Genomic DNA, 19439 nt, shown 5'->3' with positions numbered 1-19439 from the left:
TAAATAAATGAAATGCATAGGCAATACCATGCTAAGGGAGCCAACAGTAAACAGAGGTGGAGCCTGAGATGGGAGGAGAAATAGGGGGTGGAGTGTTTACACTAAGGTGTAGCCTAGAGTGGCTGCACCTTAGTGTAACACAAACCGGGTAACATGGATCAGAGACAATCCTGCCCTGGACTGGTATCACTTTGAGCTGCCTAGTGAGTGTTTAAAACAGTTTCAGGTATTAATATGAGGACAAGCCAGAGATTAAGAGCTCCCAAAATTACAGTGTAACAAGGCCCTAACACAAGCACAATGGGTTTGGATGGTAGATACAAGTAGTAACACTTACAGGCTTGCCGTCTTCACCAGGATCCCCCTAGAGCCAACACAGAGTAGAAAGAATAAATAAGAGAGAGGCCTGGAAAGGCTGCAAATAAAGACATATTGCTGCTTCTACAGAGCTCAAATGTGCCCCCCCCAGGAATCCCCCACAGGCTGTGCCGGTCAACAGGCCCAAAGCCTCCCCATTCACCATCCCTCAATGACCTTCCCACTGCCACTGCAGACGTTGTTGGGATTTCAGCAGTACCAGTCAGGACATCTTCCTGCCCTGCTGTAGCCTCCTGTGGCTGGAGGGTATTGGCTGCTCCACACCCCTGGGGAGGGCCTGGCTGCTCCCTGGTCCCTGCACTGGATGGAGGAAGGGTTTACTCACAGGCTCTCCGTCCTTGCCAGGGGGACCATCTTTCCCGGGAAGCCCTGGGGGGCCCACGGCTCCTGGAGGCCCAGTGACATGCTCCACCACAGAGCCATCCTGGTGCTGCAAGATGGTTCCAGAGGGCCCTGGGGGGCCAGGAGGACCGGGATCCCCTGGAGCACCCGGCTCGCCTTTCTGGCCCTTTGAGCCTGGATACCCAAATCCTGCACTTCCCTGGGGATAAAAGAGGGAAACAATGAATCACTGAACATAGTTTGAGAGGCCTGGGCCCAGCCAAATTCCTCCATTGGGCCTTGAAAAGCACTGGAAGCAGGGTCCTGCCAGCAAGTGCCCACTTATTTTGCTCTATTGGTCTCATGTGGAGAAGAAACACCTTGTTTCTGGGAGTTTTCTGGGCTTGCCAAGATGTGAAATCTCCCCCTTTGCGCACTCACTGCCATGGACAGTTCAGCAGCAGCCTCCACTTTTTCATGCTCAGCCAGGGGAAACTCAGTGACAGTAAATGAGTTTCCCTCATGTCTCCCTCCAGCAACTTCTCCAGGCAAAGACTGAAGCAGAAGACTTCCCTTCCCTAACTCCTGTCTACTTGTCTCCCTATCCTTGGAGAGTCCCAAGCAGTAACCATCCTTCATGCTTGACCAATCTCATTTCCTTTTATGACCAGGTGACCTATCACCTGGACAAGAGGGAAGAGATTGATGTCATATATCTCGACTTTAAAAACGCCTTCGATCTGGTATCCCATGATCACCTTTTGGCAAAACTGGCCAACTGTGGCCTTGGGTCTACCACAACCTGTTGGCTGGGGAATTGGCTCCATGGTCGACCCAGAGGGTGGTAGTTGATGGACGTCAATCGTCATGGTGCCCTGTGACCAGTGGGGTCCCCCAAGGCTCTGTCCTTGGACCTGTATTGTTCAACATCTTCATTAATGATGTGGACACTGGAGTCAAAAGTGGACTGGCCAAGTTCTCTGATGATACCAAACTTTGGGGTAAAGCATCCACACCTGAAGACAGGGAGGTAATCCAGGCTGACCTTGACAGGCTCAGTAAATGGACGGATGAGAACCTGATGGTGTTTAACACCGAAAAATTCAAGGTTCTCCACCTTGGGAGGAAAAACCTGAGGCATGTCTATAGGCTTGGCAGTGCTACGCTGACTAGCACTATGGACAAGAGCGACTTGGGGGTCAGGACTGACCACAATATGAACGTGAGACTGCAATGTGATGCTGCAGCCAGTAAAGTGAGCAAAACGCTGGCTTGCATCTATAGATGCTTCTCAAGCAAATTCCGGGACATCATTCTCCCCTTGTACTCAGCCTTGGTGAGGCCGCAGCTGGAGTACTGCGTCCAGTTTTGGGCTCCACAATTCAAAAAGGATGCGGAGAAGCTTGAGAGAGTCCACACGCATGATCAGAGGTCAGGAAAACAGACCTTATGACGACAGGCTGAGAGCCATGGGACTTTTCAGCCTGGAAAAGCGCAGGGTCAGGGGCGACCTGATGGCCACCTATAAGTTTATAAGGGGTGTTCACCAGAACCTGAGGGAACATTTGTTCACCAGAGCGCCCCAAGGGATGACAAGGTCAAACGGTTATAAACTCCTGCGAGACCATTTCAGGCTGGACATAAGGAAGAATTTCTTTACTGTCTGAGCCCCCAGGGTCTGGAATGGCTTACCACCGGAGGTGGTTCAAGCACCTACTTTGAACACCTTCAAGAGAAACCTGGATGTTTTCCTTGCTGGGATCCTGTGACCGCAGCTGACTTCCTGCCCCTGGGGCAGAAGGCTGGACTCGAAGATCTTCCAAGGTCCCTTCCAGCCCTAATGTCTATGAAATCTATGAGCCTGGGAAGGGCCTGGCATACAGTGGGCACCACTATCAGCAACAACCACTACCACCTCAATATCTAAGGTGACATGCCTCTGGCTACTGAGGAAGTGTGACCAAGAGACAGCCACACTGCATAAAGTGCCTTACTGACAAGCCTGGAAAACACAGGCTATTTCAAGGCTCTTTATCTGGACAGCTGCATTTGTGATGCCATACCTTGGGTTGTACCAGCGACAGTCCTCTGCTGGAAGCTGTCACTCATGCCTGACTGCCTGCCAGCCTGGCTCATATCAACATCACACTTTCACACTGAGCTAACCTGTACAAGAGGCATGTTTCTGGGAAGCAGTTGTGCTAAGCACAGCAGCTCACTGGAGTAAAGGAGGGTTGAGAACTGAGCAAAGACCAGGTGGTTGTGTGACTGCCATCCATATTCCCAGGAGTACAACTAAGCTGCAGGATAGTGGGTTCCTGTGCACCCCTCTTTAAACAGCATAGCTCTGGCTTTTAAGCCTTCTACATGTCTCAGGGACCTAGTCTTGTGTTCTTAAAAAGAATAGTCACTCTGGTTGTCAGTCACTGCACTTCAGATAATAATGATCCCAGTGAACACTTCTTGTTGGCACATGAAAAGCACAATTGCCAATGGCCTGGGCACACACTCAAAGAGACTATTATCAGCAGTCATGTGTAAACCTGCCCACACAACTCAACAGCACTTTCGCTGAAAACACCTATTAAATACTGACCCCAAGTCCACTTGGCCCATCTTAACACCCAACTCCACTACCACAGTCTTCATATCAAAATAATTTGCAGCCTTTCTCAATGCCAAGTCCTAACCTGGGCCCATATCTCCAGAACATCCACCTCAATCCTGGCACTACCCACATGGTGTCCACCTCAATGCCTGGCCCACCATCCACCCTGTTTCCCCACAGTCAGTGCTCACCTTAACACCAAGTTCACCTTTTTCTCCCTGTAGAATCAAAAAGCACAAGATTATGTACCTGACTGGACTATCTGTTTTACAATCCAACAGATAGCTACCCGTGAGGCAGGTGCAGATGTGTTTTCCATGATACCAGACATGGGTGGCAGCCACTCTACAGGCGCATCCAGATGAGTCCATCCGTGCGGTATGTGGTGTCACAAATACGTTTGCAACGCACATACCACACAGTCCGGTGTTCTCCATGCTGCAAGGGCACACTGCCCATGTGTGCACTGCTGGATATCCAGGTGTCCAAAAAATACCCACAGGAAACAAAAAAAAAAAAAACCAGAGCAGAGCCCACTCAGGCAGCACATGCTGCTGAAAAGTGGAGCTGGGCCACTCAGAGCCACGCTGTGGCTGCCAGCCAGGCTCTGCCCAGCAGGATCACCATGGCTGCAGCTCTGGAAGGCCCCCAGGACCCCAGGTAAGGCTGCTGGGGCCAGCCCAGTGCTATCTCCAGCCTCCCCTACCACCCCCTGGGGTAACTTGCTGCATGCTGAAGAGCACATGGCATGGGCATTCCCCAGAGACAAGTAGCTGCAGCACAAACTGCACCGCTGTTACTTGTCCTCAGGGAACCAAACATCAACGCTTGTCTGGATGCGAACTACATGAACATTGGTAGAACCATGTCAGGGGTTCCCTCATGTGGCTCTAGGAAGAAGCAGTGTACAGTAAAATTAAATGCCATTCATCCCTCTCTCCCTCCCTCCTACGGCATGCTACACAACCAAAGGCTGGATCCTGAAGTCATTCAGGCTTGGCAGATTCCACTTTGCTATCCATATGGGCCCACTGGTCTCATGCACTGCACAAAACCAAGCATACAAAGCCAAGTGCACTGCTGTGGTCCTCACTAATCGCAGTGAGGAGTCTGTGAGGGTGGTGCCCAGATGGCAAGGCTAGACAAGGTACTGAGGGAGATGGAGCTACTGAGCTTCCTGCAGTGAAGCAGAACTGCTGCCTGCATTCATAAGCTGGGGTTTGATGAGGGTTAGTTCACTACAGTTTGCATTGTAACTACATCCCCTTGGATAAAGTTGCTAGAAAAGTTCCATGCAACTGCACTGACCTTTTCTCCTTTGCCACCACCTGTGGACGGAACCCCACCAGTTCTGGAGTCTCCTTTTGGACCACGTTCTCCTTTCTCCCCCTTTTCACCTTTTTGACCAACCTTGTCTGAAAAGCAAAAGGTGGGTATAATTATACTTGGGGAGACAGATGAGCGCTAAATGGAATGACACACTGCCTCTGGGGATACAGGGAGCAGGGCAGTCATAAAGCAATGCTCTGCCCTACACATGATACAACAAGGACAAAGGCTGGCTACTCTGGTACCATCGCAGCCAAGATCCCCATTTACAAAGCAGACACTAGCTGCTACCACCAAGCGCGTGAAAACAGAACAACACTAGACATGTGAAGCAAGAAGCTCCTTCATGGATCTTCTCAATGTCCTATTTTTGCTAGCTGAAGAACTGCTTAAAAAAAATCCCAAACTGAAGAAATTCCACGTGACTTGTGAGTTCCTTTACTCCTACCACTAGCAAACTCAGTGTGGCAAGTGTTGTAGCTCACTGATTCAAACAATAGTGTTTGACTGTTAGCTACTTTAGCAACTTTAGCTACTGCCCTATTTAACAAACTTGCCAACGATCCATGAACTTATCAGGTTCTCTCAGGCAGTAGCCAGGAGTCTGTACGAAAGGCTATGCAGCCCTCATGACAATACTTGGGGAGAACTCCTATCTAGGAAGAAACAGTCTTATACTTTTGTCTCAAAGCAGCTGATCGAGTTTGTGACCCTTCTAATTTCTCTACACCCCAGGAAGTTTGCAGATGCCACCTCTGCTTCACCTCTTTGCTAGCTGGGAGACCAAATGGACAGAGTCTAGTTTTACCTCCTGTAGATACTGATGGTGTTTCTTCTGCTTTGATGTGCTCTGTCTGCAGCTGAGAGCTCCCACTGACTTTCTCCACCGGCCTGCCAGCAATGGGGGGAGAAGTGACAGGGGGAGGTTTGGGGAGTCCTGAGACAGTTGGGATCCCCTGAGCAAGACAAAGGAGTAGAAGTGAAGTGAGTGTGGGAGAACAAAATTATCTACTCTGCTGATATGATTCAGCTCTCAGCAGTCCTCCCTAATGCCAAGCAATGCAGGGGATTAACAGCCATCTGGCTCATTGCTTACTGGAAGCTGTTCCAAGTATGAAGAGCAATGAGTTACACACCCATTGATTCTAAAGCCAGAAAGAATAATTGTGCTTCTCTGCCCTGACCTCCTGTAGAACCTGGACTGTAGGACTTCCTTCAGTTAATCCCATTTTAACCTAAAAGAGATCCCTTAGAAAAACATCTAGTTTTGACTTGAAAAAAGTCAATGATGATTCCATCAGAGCCCTCAGTAAATTGTTGTCCCCACGGTCAAGTAGCCTTGCCATTAAAATGTGTCCTTCACTGACATTCTGAATTTGCCTAGCTTCAGCTTTCGATTTGAGAATGCTTTTGTCTGCTGGGCAGAGGGGCTTCATCAAAATTTTATTCCCCATGTAGGTGCTGTGATCAAATTGCCCCCTGACCTTTTGTTTGGTAAACTAAACAGATCGAGCTTCTCAAACCTGTCCCTAAAGGGCATGCTTTCCAAACTGTTCATTGTTCTCATGCTGTTCTCTGAACCCTCTCCAACTTACCAACATCCTTCCTGAATTGGGGACATCAGAACCAGACATGGTACTTTCAGGAGTTCTTGTACCAGTGTCAAAGACAGGAGTAGTATAATCTTCCTGTTCCTCATCAAGGTTTTCTTATTTATTCAGTCCAATTTATACATTTCGGTCTTACATCCATTAACTGATGTTTGTTTCTCTGTGCACTTGATAGCACTGATTACTTAGCAAAGCCTCACATTTAACCTTAGAAGGCAGTCAAGTATAATTATTTCCCCATTTTACAAATACATTAACTGAGACATTGTGCAAGCTTACTTGAGGTAAAGGCTGGAATAGAAACCACATTGGCAGCCCTTGGTTTTATTCATTTCAACTACACTGCAATTCAGAATAAAAGTGCCAAACCCACAGGCTTGGTTTTTCCCTATGAGCATGAGCCAATGTACCCCCGAAAACAAGAATTCTGGTCTCAACATGTCTAGTTCACTGGCAAAGGCACATCCTTCTTCAGCAGCTGATCTACCCAGAAGACAGCAGTGGCTCTTTGAACTCAGGGTGGATGGGCTACAAATTTGAAGGTCCCAGGTTCAGCTCCTGCTGAAGTGGTTGAGGTGCACATACTAGCTTATCTTTTCTAGTTCTCTTTTTAAAAAACATCTATAGAATTTACACAGTGAGAAAGTATCTGCAAAACAAACTTTGTTACCGTCTGACCATTAAAATCCATCAAGCATGAGTTTTTAAGACTTTTTATTGTAAGTTGTCACGAGCATTTTGGGGGGAGGGGAGGGGTAGCATAAAAATTCCAAGAAATAAATCAAGAAATCAATAAAAATGCATGCGTTTATCCTTTGCCAGGTGGTCCAATCATCTGTATCTTACACTGTCAGGCCAGACAACAGAGAGACAGAGCTGGCAAACAAGTAACCCTCAAAATGCATAAAACAGCCCTGCTCCAGAGATTAAACCATGCACTTGTGGCCCTATACAACAAAATCCATGACTTGTGGTCACCAAGTCAAGAGGCCACACCAATTCTATTATTTAATTCATTCCATTCAACACATTTTCATTCTGCAGGAAAGGCCCCAAGAAAGCATGGTCCTACTATGCAAGGTCAGCCTGCATAAATGACACTGTGGAGCTGCAAGGTCAGTGTCTCTCAGGGGTTCTTAGCTCAGGCAAGGTCAGCCTACATGGCAAAAGAGCGCTGATATTTTCTTAAGTGAAGTCCTCCTACAAGCCCACCCTGACAGGAAAGCCTGGTGTCTTCCTTCCGGCACATCACCAACAGAAAAGCACCAGTAGATTAGGTCTTTAGTGAAAGCCACAAGATCCTGCCAAGTTCATACTGGAATTTGAACAATTCTAATGATATTCTGTTCATTCTCCCACAATGGCACAAACGGTCTTTGCAAAGCTAACAACAATAGAAGCAGAAAGGGTATTTTAGTCAGTAGAGGCCAGTCCATCAGATGCTGAACACATTCAGAAGAGCAAATTTGCTAAATAAGGTGGTAGCATTTCTACTCAGTCACTTCTTGAACAGAGCTGCACTTGGAAAGTTATCACAGGGCCAGAGTTAGGGATGTTCTGTTGAAAACATGCGTCTTGTCAGGTATGACTAACACAGCATGAGCACTGCCAAACGCACAGAAGCAGAATGCTCCATAAGTAGGAAACAGTGAATCCTTAAACAAATCCACCCAGATCAGTGGCTCCAAAGCATTAGGGACCTGAATCATTATCCTGTCCTTACCAGCCATCAGTCCAGAGTCCAGACACTGTTTGGACTGAAATCCAACTGCATTATGGTTAAATGGCTTGTTTCCAGGCCCTAATGCACACGTGGTGGAAACAGGTTTAGCAACTGTCTTTGGACTCTTGGGAACTGGATGAAATCTGGTTGTGACAACTGGAATTTAAACATATAATTGGCTCTAAGATACTGCTATGTGGAACTGTGAAACCAATGTACTTCTTTAGGGCAGCAAGGGAAGGTAATTATTTGTTGCACATGCTTTAATGGTTTAGCTAGGATGATAAGTAAAGTCAGTCGTGCATGGAACCTCTAGCTGGCTCAGTGTGGCAGGAGAAAGGGTCAGGACACCTGGCACAAATCTAGGCTATGTCACTGTGTTTTGATGGCATGGGGGGACTGGCCGGAGAATCAAGATCATGATTAGACAGCATGCTACAGAGAACAATTGTTTAAATCAACAAGGAGTCCTCTTCCTTCCCCTGCAGCCTTACTGTGGAGAGAGAGAAATCAGGACCACAAACAAGCAACAGACTTAAAGGGCAGAAGAGCCACTGGCAGCACACTGAAAAACTCCCACCTGCTGTTTGTTGCTTTGTGCAAGCCACTGTGGCAATGAAAACGGCTGGAGTGGAGGTGGCAACAGACAAGGAAACCACCCCCAGGTTTCCTCAATGTTCCATGTTTTAGCAAAGTCAGGGGATTTCCTACCTTCCCACACGTGACTCAGAGAGTGGAAGAAATTACAACAATATAGTTTTATGAGGCGTATCCAGAAGGGAACTGAAAACCGAAGCAATGAAGGAATGTCCTTCACCCCACAGCCACAAACTCACCCTCTCCTTTCCTGATGAGTGGAGTTTTTCCTCAGCTCCACTTCCAAAATCTCCAGACATCTGTATCATTCAGGATGAGGAGAAAAAAGAAGCACATAAAGTCAGACAATACAGCCACAAATGACTGAGGTCTCAAATTAAGGCAAATTTACTTCACTGGACTCTACATTCCCTTCACAAAGAAAAATAAACCTATGCTTCACTGTAGGACACATGCATCTCGAAGCATCCTTGCAGCCCCATAAGATTCCTCTCGTTGTTGATAAGGCTGTTGTTATTTCTTCCTACCATGGAGAAACTGGGGTCTAACAAAAACAAAACATCCTAACCCAAGAGTGGGCAAAATCGTGGATCCAGCCCCTGGCTGGACTCTTTTTTCCAGCAGCCTCTGTCCGTGCAGTTTCCGGGCAGCCTTCATGGAGACCCTGGGAGTACAGGGGCATGACAGCCGCAGAACCAGGGCTTGGCCCCAGCTGTGCCCCATGCTGTCATGGCCCCATGCTACCAGGGCCCCCATGGAGATCAGCCAGGAGCTGTGTGGGCAGGGTGCATGGCTGGGTGGGGAGCTGTGTCCGGGGCCAGCAGCTGGCAGCAGTGACAGCATGGGGCAGGGGCAGGGCAGAGCCATGATTTGCTCCTTGCACACCCCTGCCCACAGAACCCATGCTCATCACAGGGGCATGTGGGCACCAGATCACGGCCCTAAACTGTGAGTTAAATTTTACACCAATTCCAAAGCAGCCTGCTGAGAGTTGATTTTAGGAAGAGGTCTACACTGATCGATGTAAGCCAGTGGTGCCCAACCTTCCGAGTCCATGGGCTGGGTGAGTGGTGCAGAATCAGTCCACAGGCCAGATCCTGTGTGGAGTTGGCATGTGGGGTCACATGCTAGCCCTAATCTCATGCCTGGGTCTGGTTCTGCACCAGCCTGACTTCACACACCCGGATGCAGCCCTGCACGGGCCCAACCCTACATGTCCAGATCCAGGCCTATGCTGGCCTGATCCTGTGTTCCCACATCTGGCCACCAGCTGGTGCAACCTGGCACTCAGAACTACATCATCTGGCCTACAGTGCTGCCCACAAGTCCAGAAATTTGGCAACAGGAGAGCAGCCATTAACACTACCACTGCTCCCTTGCCGCCAAATTTCTGGACACCGGGGGAGCCCTGTGTGCTAGATGACATGGTTTTACAGGCTGGATGTAGCCCATGAGCCAGGGCTTGAGCACCACTGGTGTAAGCAAACCACAACTAACATAATCACCCAAGGCAAAGCACTCACCTCCTCAGTATCGTCCTCATCCTCCTCACATTGAAGTACAGCAGCATGGGGATCATTTTTTATCTTCAAGTCTGCTATCACCCCCTGTAAAACACACATTAACAAATAACAGTGCCATGTGACCTGTGGGTTGCACAGTCGTTTGCTACTACAGCGTGTTGCAGCGTGACAGCAGTCAGTGGCTCACTAAGCAACTGGGAAATGGTAAGAATCGTTCGCAGAATCAACCAAACTCCGGCCTTGTTCTGACTGGCCACAGTGCTCAAATCCAGGGCAGCTGAAGTGAAATTTCTTTCCAGACAGTGAGAGCCATACAGCTAAGATAACCACAAAAGACTTTTGTTTTATGTGAAGCCATTGCTCAGCTGTTCTGTGCTGTGAATTCAGTAGCTCCATATCAAGCACTTCTCACTGACATTTCACATTAAAGCGTGGGAGGAGAGGGGTCAACATGCACTTGCTTTCCCCCTGCAATGCATGTGTCATAATTGACAGTGCTGTAAATTCTCATGTTTCCTGGAAACTTCATGCTACTCTAATTAAATATGCAAAGGCAATAAAAAGGAAGTGGTTAGATGGCTGGCTCTTAACCTGTATTTTCCCTAATTTAGGAAGTCAGCAAAACCCTGTGACTGAGCACAGCCGTTGATTCAATTAAGTCCTCTTGTGCATGACTCCAAATTGCCACAAAGACTTTTGTTGCATAACCAGTTAGCAGGTCAAGAATTTATTCACCTGGCTTGAAATCATTTTTCCTTCAAGCTGTGACCCTTTGTAACACACCAGATTTTGGAACAGCCCAGCCCACATTAACTGCTTAAAAGAAAATGCAGATTCCTTCTTTTTTTCCCCCAAAGTTTTAGTTCTGGTTAAATGCAGCTTTACAAACCTGTCACACATCCACAAAAACAAGACACATGGTTCAAGCAGGCTTCAGGGCCAAGGATTCCTTTGCTTTCAAACTTTAGATGAACCCCTGAGAGATCTCTCAAACGACAGGTCATATAAGGGAGACAGGAGAAGTTACTTACTGGCTGCAGGTCATTACTTAACACAAGCAAAGAAAATAATCCGTTCATGTGGAAACAACCTTTTCTTCCTCCTGTTTTTTTTACAGTAAAAAGTTTGCTGCGAAGTGGTATTGTCCATATAGTGAATAACTGTTCCTTGAGCAAAGTTTTTTTTCTTCAGTTACGATTGAAAATAAGTGAACCAATTACAAAGAAGAAAAAAAGAAAAAAAAGGGTTTTGATGGGAATTAACTGTTCTGTGGAATAGGACCAGGTAATCATATTGTACACACAAACTGTGCTGTCAATTGTCAGAATCTATCTATCCAACAGAAGTATTCTGACAAAAAGTGCTAGTAATTTTTTATCCTTTCTCTATATTCTGAACTCCACTGTATAATTAATATCTACCCTACTAATAACCTTGCCCCAATTGCTTGGCAGGTGTTTCTGGAGTTCATGACCTCAGATAGCAAAACTACAAGAAAAAAAACCAAACATGAATTGAGTTGTTTCCTAAGAATGATCATTGACTAAGTGGTGGTGCAGAGAAACAGTCTTGATTCTGCTCTGCTAATGTCAAAGCTTTCTCTGGGTGTAGGTCTACCCTAAGCCCATGCTCCTCAGGCTCCATTTGGAGGGCTGAAATAACCTGTGGGCTTTAGGCTAGCACAGCAATGGATTTAATTCTCAGTGAGATTTGCTTACTGGATTCTGAAGACTCCACATATACACATGCATTATGCAGGTTAGCATATAACACATGTGTAAGTCACTCTTGGACAGATATGCTTTGGACATCAGACCTGTTTGTGTGTGTGCCCATTCAGCTCCTAGCTGGCTGCAAGTGGAGTTGCTTCTTCAGTGCTCCAGAGAAAGAGCTGGACATCTGAACACAAAATAACTAATTTGTACATTCGAATTTGCTCATACGAATTTAACACCTGACTCTGGTGTCTGCATACAACCATAGGGTATGACATGGGCTCCATCAAACCTGATGGGGGCTCCCAGTCACAGTATGCCACAGTACAGGGTCCCTGTACCTGAGGGACTCACAGCCCTAACACTAAAGACAAGTTTTACACTTTCTCTCACATTGGCAAAATCAGAGCATGGCCAGAATGTAAATGGTCACGTTGGGTGTGCGCCATTCTATCAGAGCATGTTTGTCTGGGTTACGCTGCCACGGTAGTCATATCAGCATGACAAGGCCAATAAAGGCAGGGAGAAAACGTTCTGGCCTGCCCCTGCTCTACCACTCTGCCAGCTGAATTCCTATACCACAGCCTTCACTGTTGGCTGCAGGGAGCAGAGAAAGAAACAGAGCTTGGCTTTCAGACAGCAGGCTGCATCTGGAGTGCTGTGATGAGAAAATTCCTCTGCCAACTTGGATTTAATGGATGTCACTGGTGGAATTAATATAGAGCCAACTGATGCCATTCTTACAGCACATTTTCTGGATGTGCCTGGTCTTTAAAAATGGTCACAGGAGATGCTCTCAAACCTTATCACAGTACAGCTGGTATTGAAAAAGATGTCCTCTCTGTACCCACTCACAAGAATCCCCCAATCCTTGTGGTTGTATGCACATGCGTACATACACAAACACCACCCCCCCCCACTTCCCATCCAGTTTGCAGTCACCTCATGGCCCTGAGACTGTTACAACAGTTATTGGTATGGAACTATTTGACCCCAGCACTTTCCTGCCACGGCAGGGGGTCGGACTTGATGATCTGCTTGGGTCCCTTCCGACCCTAACAACTATGAAACAGGGGCCAGAAGACAGTAACTGTGCCAGCTCAGACAGACTCCATATACTGAAGCAGTGCCACAGGGTAGGGAGAAAATGGGTGTGGAGAGAGGTACTCAAGCAGAGCCTGAGAGCAGAGAAGGAGCAGGAGAGGAACTGGCTTAGGGGAAGCCAAGCTTGCAGAAACAAAGGTTTTTTTCAGAACTTGCACAGGGGTAGAGACAAACCAAGACCTTTGAGGGGGAAAAAGCCAGAGGGCACCAAGGTAAAGAGAAGAGAGCAAAATTGGGGTGCAGAGCATGAAGAGGATGCAGAAAATGCATCTTACAAAACCAGGCAGGGTGCAGGCTCTTCACTATGGCAGCCTGTATAATGGGCTGTTTTTATGTCTAAAAGCTGGATGATAGTGGGAAAAATCCCAGGCCTTCCCCTTTCTGGACAGACAGGGAGGCACTTACTAGTTTTCTGATCCTGATCTGAGACTGCCCTACAGCACCTGCATCTGTATGCAACAGGCCAATGCAGCATGGAGCCCTGAGGAGGCCATGGCAGACAGTTTGTTTGAGCACAATAGCCACGGTTATTGTAAAGGGCCAGTTAAGGCTATAAATCCTTACATGCCCAATTAGAGACCATGGGACCTAACTTTAACCATGGCGTTCTGGCCCAGATTTTCAAACCTCTTTTATGCCAAGTGCCTGCTCCCAAGAAGTAGAAATGGAGCAGTAAATCTTTAACTTATTTTTTCCCCCTCTCAAGAACTGAAAAAAGTTGTTTTACATTTACAGATGATCTCTCAGTATCATCTCTATAAACAAACAGCCATGGGCTAGTCCTGGTTTGATAGTGGCTTTTGTTTGTATTTCTTAAGAAATAATCCATGCTTCCCTAACATTTATTTAGTTTTAACAAGTACTGTATACAATCAAAGGGCATATTTATATAACTAAGTACAACAAATTCTTTCTTAAAAAACCACTTCCGGAAAATCCCATGGTACCTGATCTTAAGTGTAAACTAACTAGAGAACAGGAACATCATCTCTGTCTTGGCCAGAGGACGGGGAAAAACCGATACCTCAAAACTCTACCTCCTCCACCGTGAAATGACACTGATCTACAAGCTCTCCATACCTGAATACCTACTGTATCTGACTGGCTTAAGATGTCAATGTGACTGACAGCTGATCTCCATTATGAAACGAAACTTCAGGAGTGAATGGAGGGTAGAATATTGCCAAGTAACTTATAAAATGACTGACTCTCTGGACTGCTCTACTTAGCCTTATAGACCCAGTCAAGTAAAAGGCAAAAGATTCATCTGAGCACAGCTGCCCATCAACCTAATGTGTTTTAGATACAGCAGCTTCTGTAGCCAATGGCAAACATGGGAGGGATGTAATCAACATCCTGTCTAAGTGACTTTAACTCCCCAGCCTGAATCACCAGGTACCCACTGACAGCTGAGTCGATTGGGGCTACCTTTCATACAAGTTTAGAGCAGGACTTGAGTTGATGCCTCCAGATCCATAGCAAGACCCAATAACAGCTCTGCCATCCTGCCCCAGGACAGCATGTATAGTTTTGCCTCACAAGTCTTCAAGGTAAAATCTATTGGAACTGGAAGATGAAGAAGAAGCGCTCGGGCTGTCATGAACTGAAGGGACTATTAACTTCTGAGCAATGCCAATGATACAGCTGTAAGATCCATGCAGAGATTTCTCCCATGATGTAGTCCAGGGTTTATCATCCTTTTTAGATCATTGTACACCCCAGCAGCCAGACACAGGGCAGCGCATCCCCAGCTGCAGAGCAGGGCAGAAGGAGTGGTGCACAGCCAGACGCTGAGTGGGAGGATGCGGGGAGAGAAGGGCGGCCTGTAGCCAGATGCAGTGTACCCCTGGTTGACAACCCCGATGTAGTGCCTCTTTATGTGTGTAATGCATGTATCTGTATGTGTAGGCTTATAACATCTACTTGAATCATGCTACATGAGGGCCGGACACAGGGAAGCCATTGACAGAATTCCACCAGGCCTATGGCAGATATAGAAACAAACCCTAACATTACAAGAAACAGATATTTAAAAGGAGAAACAATGGAGAACTGTAAAAATTGTCCATTTGCTGCAAAAGCATGAATTAGGCTCCCCCCCCGTGCAACCTAACCCTGTGGGACAACACCACACCTGTGACTTCAGTGGGAACTCAGCACAACACTGGCCTCATCCTGTGGGAATCAGCTGGAATTCATGCACCAGTAGAACAAAGCAACTCAGCAGCAGCAGTTGAGAAATGACACAGAGGGGCTTCAAGACAATAGAGGTCTGTCTACTGCAACGAGCCTCCTTTCTGCACTCTTACCTAAGCGAACCACACACCCTATATACCAGCCTCAAATGTTTTTCAACCCTAAAATGTGTACTGGAAAAAAACAAGCAACCTTTGCTCATAGCACACCTGCTTTTTTCTCCCCTTCCGACTCCCTGCCCTGTCTCCTTAGGCTGCAGTCTGTTCTCAGTGTCTGGTAAAAATCCAAGCAAACTTTCAGTAGTATAGCTAGAATCCACGCCTACCCTACACCCTAGTCTTGTAAAGGCTTTACAAACCTTCTGGCAGAGTCAGGGCTCAGTTCATAGGATCTGAGAACACAGGTTGTGTCTTTATTTCTCTCATCATATTTGATATGCAAATATTTAGCAAAATAATAAAATACTTTAACTTTAAAGATGAGAACAAAAAAAAAGTTTCTGATCCTTTTCAGAGATATGGGTGTGGAACCTACTTTCTGGAAATGTACAACGCTCAGAAAGAATCTCCCCATCTCTGTATGCTCTCAACAATAATGCAGATTAAATGCGAGAGAAATATTCTGTGCCCACTGTGGTGGCTGAGATTTCACACCCAGAAGAGGCAGGCAAAACATGTAAAGTCTCAGTTCCCCAAGACAGTGAGTATGACTGTTTATGATGTCTTTGGCCTTAGACCTCAGCTCAAAATGTTACCAGTCAGAATGTAAGGGTACATCTACACCACAGTGGCAGCAGCCCCAGCTAGGATGTTCCCAAGCATGTTGGTTCACCCAGTCCCAGTCACATGCTCCAAACTCAGAAGTGCAGCAGTGAAGCCAGCCTGGGATCACTAATAGTGGCTGCTGTCAAACACATCAAAGACAGAGGTCTTGAGAGTAGCCAAGGAGGGATGACTCAGAGTGTCTGCATCATGTTTCCCAATTTGGAGCACGCATGTGAGAACCGATGGACATGGCAAACTCAGGAATGTCTTAGCTGAGGCATGCTGTTGCTGTAATATGGCCATGGCATAAGTTAAAATATTCCCCAGCCTCTCTCTACCACTAATCACTATTTCTCACCAGTGTTGAATGAGGCAAAGAAGAAAAATGTCACATACGTATGCCATTGTACTGGATAAAGACCACCGGCTCAGAGAGCACTCCACTAGCCCTGAAGGATGATAAGGCCAAGCAGAGCCCAAAGGAAAATGGGAACATTTTATGAAATATTGTGACAGTTCCCCATAGCTCCCATAGCTGCATTCACTGATTCACACTAGCTAAGGATCCTGCTTCAAGACCACTAAAGATACTTTTTTTTGCTAGATGCTACTCTGTGCCTTGGTCCAGCCAGTCTCTCAGTCAATCCACTGTGGTTTCCAGGATAAGCTCAGCTGCACTGTAGGCAAATAGCAAAGTTCTGCCTCTGGCCCTTTGCTGAGTGAATCTCTGCTTGGACCCTCTGCTCCCCTCATGCCCACAGATAGATATCAATAGGAGATCAGTCTCCAGCTGTATTATGCAAATCTGAGGCCACAGGCAAAGGCATTACAGTGAATACTCCAAATAGTAATAAATATCCCATCAGCACACGTGGCTACTGTCGGAATGACTAGGATGTGGTGCCTCACTGTAAAGCTCTCTGCCACAATGGCATTTCCTCAGATGGGCTGCCAGAGCTTTGATACCAAACGTCCCAAAAGAAGTCATAAAAACCTCAGCACTAGCTTCTAGTGCAGTTGGGAGTCAACTTAAAAATACATGCACTGCTTCAGCCAGCCCCATGCCGGTCTGGCTTAGCAAACCTCCCTCTCTACACTGGCTCAGACCAAGCACATTCAAGAAAATACATGACAGGTAAAATATCATTGTACTGTCCTGACAATGTGATCACCTTGGCAAGGCCAAGTAACTCCACAGCCCAGACATTTGCTGAGGACTGAATCAGATTTAAAGACCTCTGTAGAGGCACGTGCAGACTCTAAATAACAGCTTCAGTATTTTGCCACACATCAGCCTTGCAGAAGCAGGTCCTAGTGACTCACCCTATCCACTTCACTCATCACACCATCTACCAGCCAGCTTTTTCCTGGGAAATTTCATTTAACCTGCTCACATCACTAACCTCTCAGGTGCAAACAAGCATTCACCCCATCTGGTCTCGGTGCAGGTGGGTTACTTTAACCTTATGGTAGAGGTGATATCTTTTATTAGACCAACTAGATTTTTGCAAAAAAATTCTTTATTTGCAAGCTTTCAGGCACACAAAAAAAGAAGAATTTTTTTTTGCAAAGATCTAGTTGGTCTAATAAAAGATATCACCTCTACAACAAGTTCTGATTCCTTTTGCCTCTAAACCAATACAGCTACAACCTGGATACCTTACTTTAATCTTAATATTCATAACCTTACTTTAGCTGCCTATACCTAGACCAGGAGCAGTGCATGTAGCAGTTCATCGCTGCTGGAATCAGTGTGTACAGCCATTTGCTGCTCCCAGGAGCTGTGTGGGGTGCCCAATGTAAGTAACTATCTCAAGCAGGCATCCACAGTAAAAGCCATTTAATGCCCTTTGGATAGACATGCTGCTTTTCCTTAAATGGGATGCTCAGAGGAGTACACCTGCTACTAAAAATTAGCTTTCTGCTGATGCTAATGGTGTTATATTTCCCTATAGAAGCAAGCTTCTGAAAAGTAGCATTCACCTGATCCACTTGAGGTGCATCATAAATGCAATCAAAGTTATGGAGAGAGCCACTTTAGTAAGTAAATTCATTAGCTGTGCTCATAGCTCTTCCTTCTAAAATGACGGAATCATTCAAGGTCATGGTGACATACATAACCTTGGTTTTGGACTTGATTATAAAGCCTCATTGCTTAATTATTTTAATCAGGCTACTAGCCTTGTGCTGCATTTTCTTTATCCACGTGCCCAGATCTCAAAAATAAAGTCCAGCTCTTCAAGCACTCCATCTACCCCCAGAATTTCAGGTTTCCATGCCATGGGTCTGTGGCTTAAAGTCAGTGGTGACACCAAACAACAAAAAAGAGAGGACACATCCATGTTTAAAGCCACGGGCACCATCAAACCAGTTCATTAATTCCTGTGCGGGGTAGGAGGAGTTTAGCGTCTTGATAAAGACTTTGGACAATCTGGACAATTTTACAGGGGAATCCAAAGATTCCTCATATCTATCTCTGTGACCCTCTAGTCTAATGCTGCCAAAGGTTTTCTGAAAATAATTACATCTAATTGAATGGGAGTTGCCATTCTTTGCTTTGTGCAGACACAGCATGAAGACATGATCAGTACAAGAACAGACAGGACAAGAAATTAGGACGTTGTTCTAGAGATCTGCAAAGCCACTGACAGGTAGATTCCATTCAGAATATTTGCACTGAAAGGTTTCCCTGAGTCTGACAAGTGTGTGTGCTCATGCCAATTGTTACAGTCACTAAAATCCCTTTTCTTATAATGATTCTTTTTCTCCATTCTTCCGAGGTGGATTCTGTCTCCCATGTTCAAGTGAGAGTCGTGGCATAATTTTCGAGTTCTCTTCGCTGCTTGCTTTGAGCTTACCTGCAGTTATCTCATCCTGGTTTACCTCCTCATAGTTCTTCATGGCCCTTTCCCCCCTTAGTATTACACATTAAAAGAGTAGTTCTATGTAGGAGTGAAACATGCCTTCTTGATCTGTCTCTATGGCTAATAACAGATATTGCATTTGTCCCTGGACAAGCTTTGCTTGTCTTTGTCCCAGACCAAAAATATTCCTGAATTGTCAGGAACACACATCTCCCTTCTAATCAGGGTTTAGCAAGCAGCTGAATGCACTGCTGTTTTTCTGCCATTGATTCAATGATGCAGTCCCGGGATAACCATTCCGGGCCCATTGTGTTAGTACTTCTTATCCTGTGAATCTTTTCAGAATTTATCCAGGGACAAGAGACATGGATGTCTGAATGACTGCACTTTGTCCCAAGATAAAATGGTTTATCCATGGACAATCGCAACATCTGTTTGCAGCCCATAACAACCATGCTTGCAGGGTATCACCTGCAACTGAATCTGGAGCCTCTGATCCAAGCACAGCATAAACCTTACACTGTAGGCTTAGCATCAATAACCACACTAACGAAGGTACTTACTCATCACATCATTCCACCCCTTATGGAGACTGCTGGGTGTCAGTCTCCACTTAGTTAAAACACTTTCTGTGTTTTAACTAAGTGGTAAAACATGGGCACAGTGCTAGTGCATTTGTATCTGTATCCACCCAAAGATACCAGCTG

At 46.2% G+C, this 19439-nt stretch overlaps 1 protein-coding gene across 4 annotated transcripts in view; it reads right to left on the bottom strand.

Moving 5' to 3' along the window:
* The window catches only part of COL18A1 (collagen type XVIII alpha 1 chain), a 177921-nt gene that overhangs the window by 48749 nt on the left and 109733 nt on the right, over positions 1-19439 (bottom strand). For all 4 annotated transcript variants that reach the window (XM_019523230.1, XM_019523232.1, XM_019523228.1 and 1 more), the window contains exons 3-9: positions 10090-10173; positions 8806-8865; positions 5445-5592; positions 4616-4722; positions 3499-3525; positions 704-919; positions 338-364 (exon numbers count right to left, since the gene is read on the bottom strand). In XM_019523230.1, the coding sequence (XP_019378775.1) occupies positions 338-364; positions 704-919; positions 3499-3525; positions 4616-4722; positions 5445-5592; positions 8806-8865; positions 10090-10173 (669 nt within the window). The remainder of the gene's footprint in view (positions 1-337; positions 365-703; positions 920-3498; positions 3526-4615; positions 4723-5444; positions 5593-8805; positions 8866-10089; positions 10174-19439) is intronic.

The sequence above is a fragment of the Gavialis gangeticus genome, unplaced genomic scaffold, assembly GCF_001723915.1.
Source record: "Gavialis gangeticus isolate Ggan-Ray unplaced genomic scaffold, GavGan_comp1, whole genome shotgun sequence".
NCBI lineage: Eukaryota > Metazoa > Chordata > Crocodylia > Gavialidae > Gavialis > Gavialis gangeticus.
This window is presented reverse-complemented; position numbering and strand designations above follow the sequence as displayed.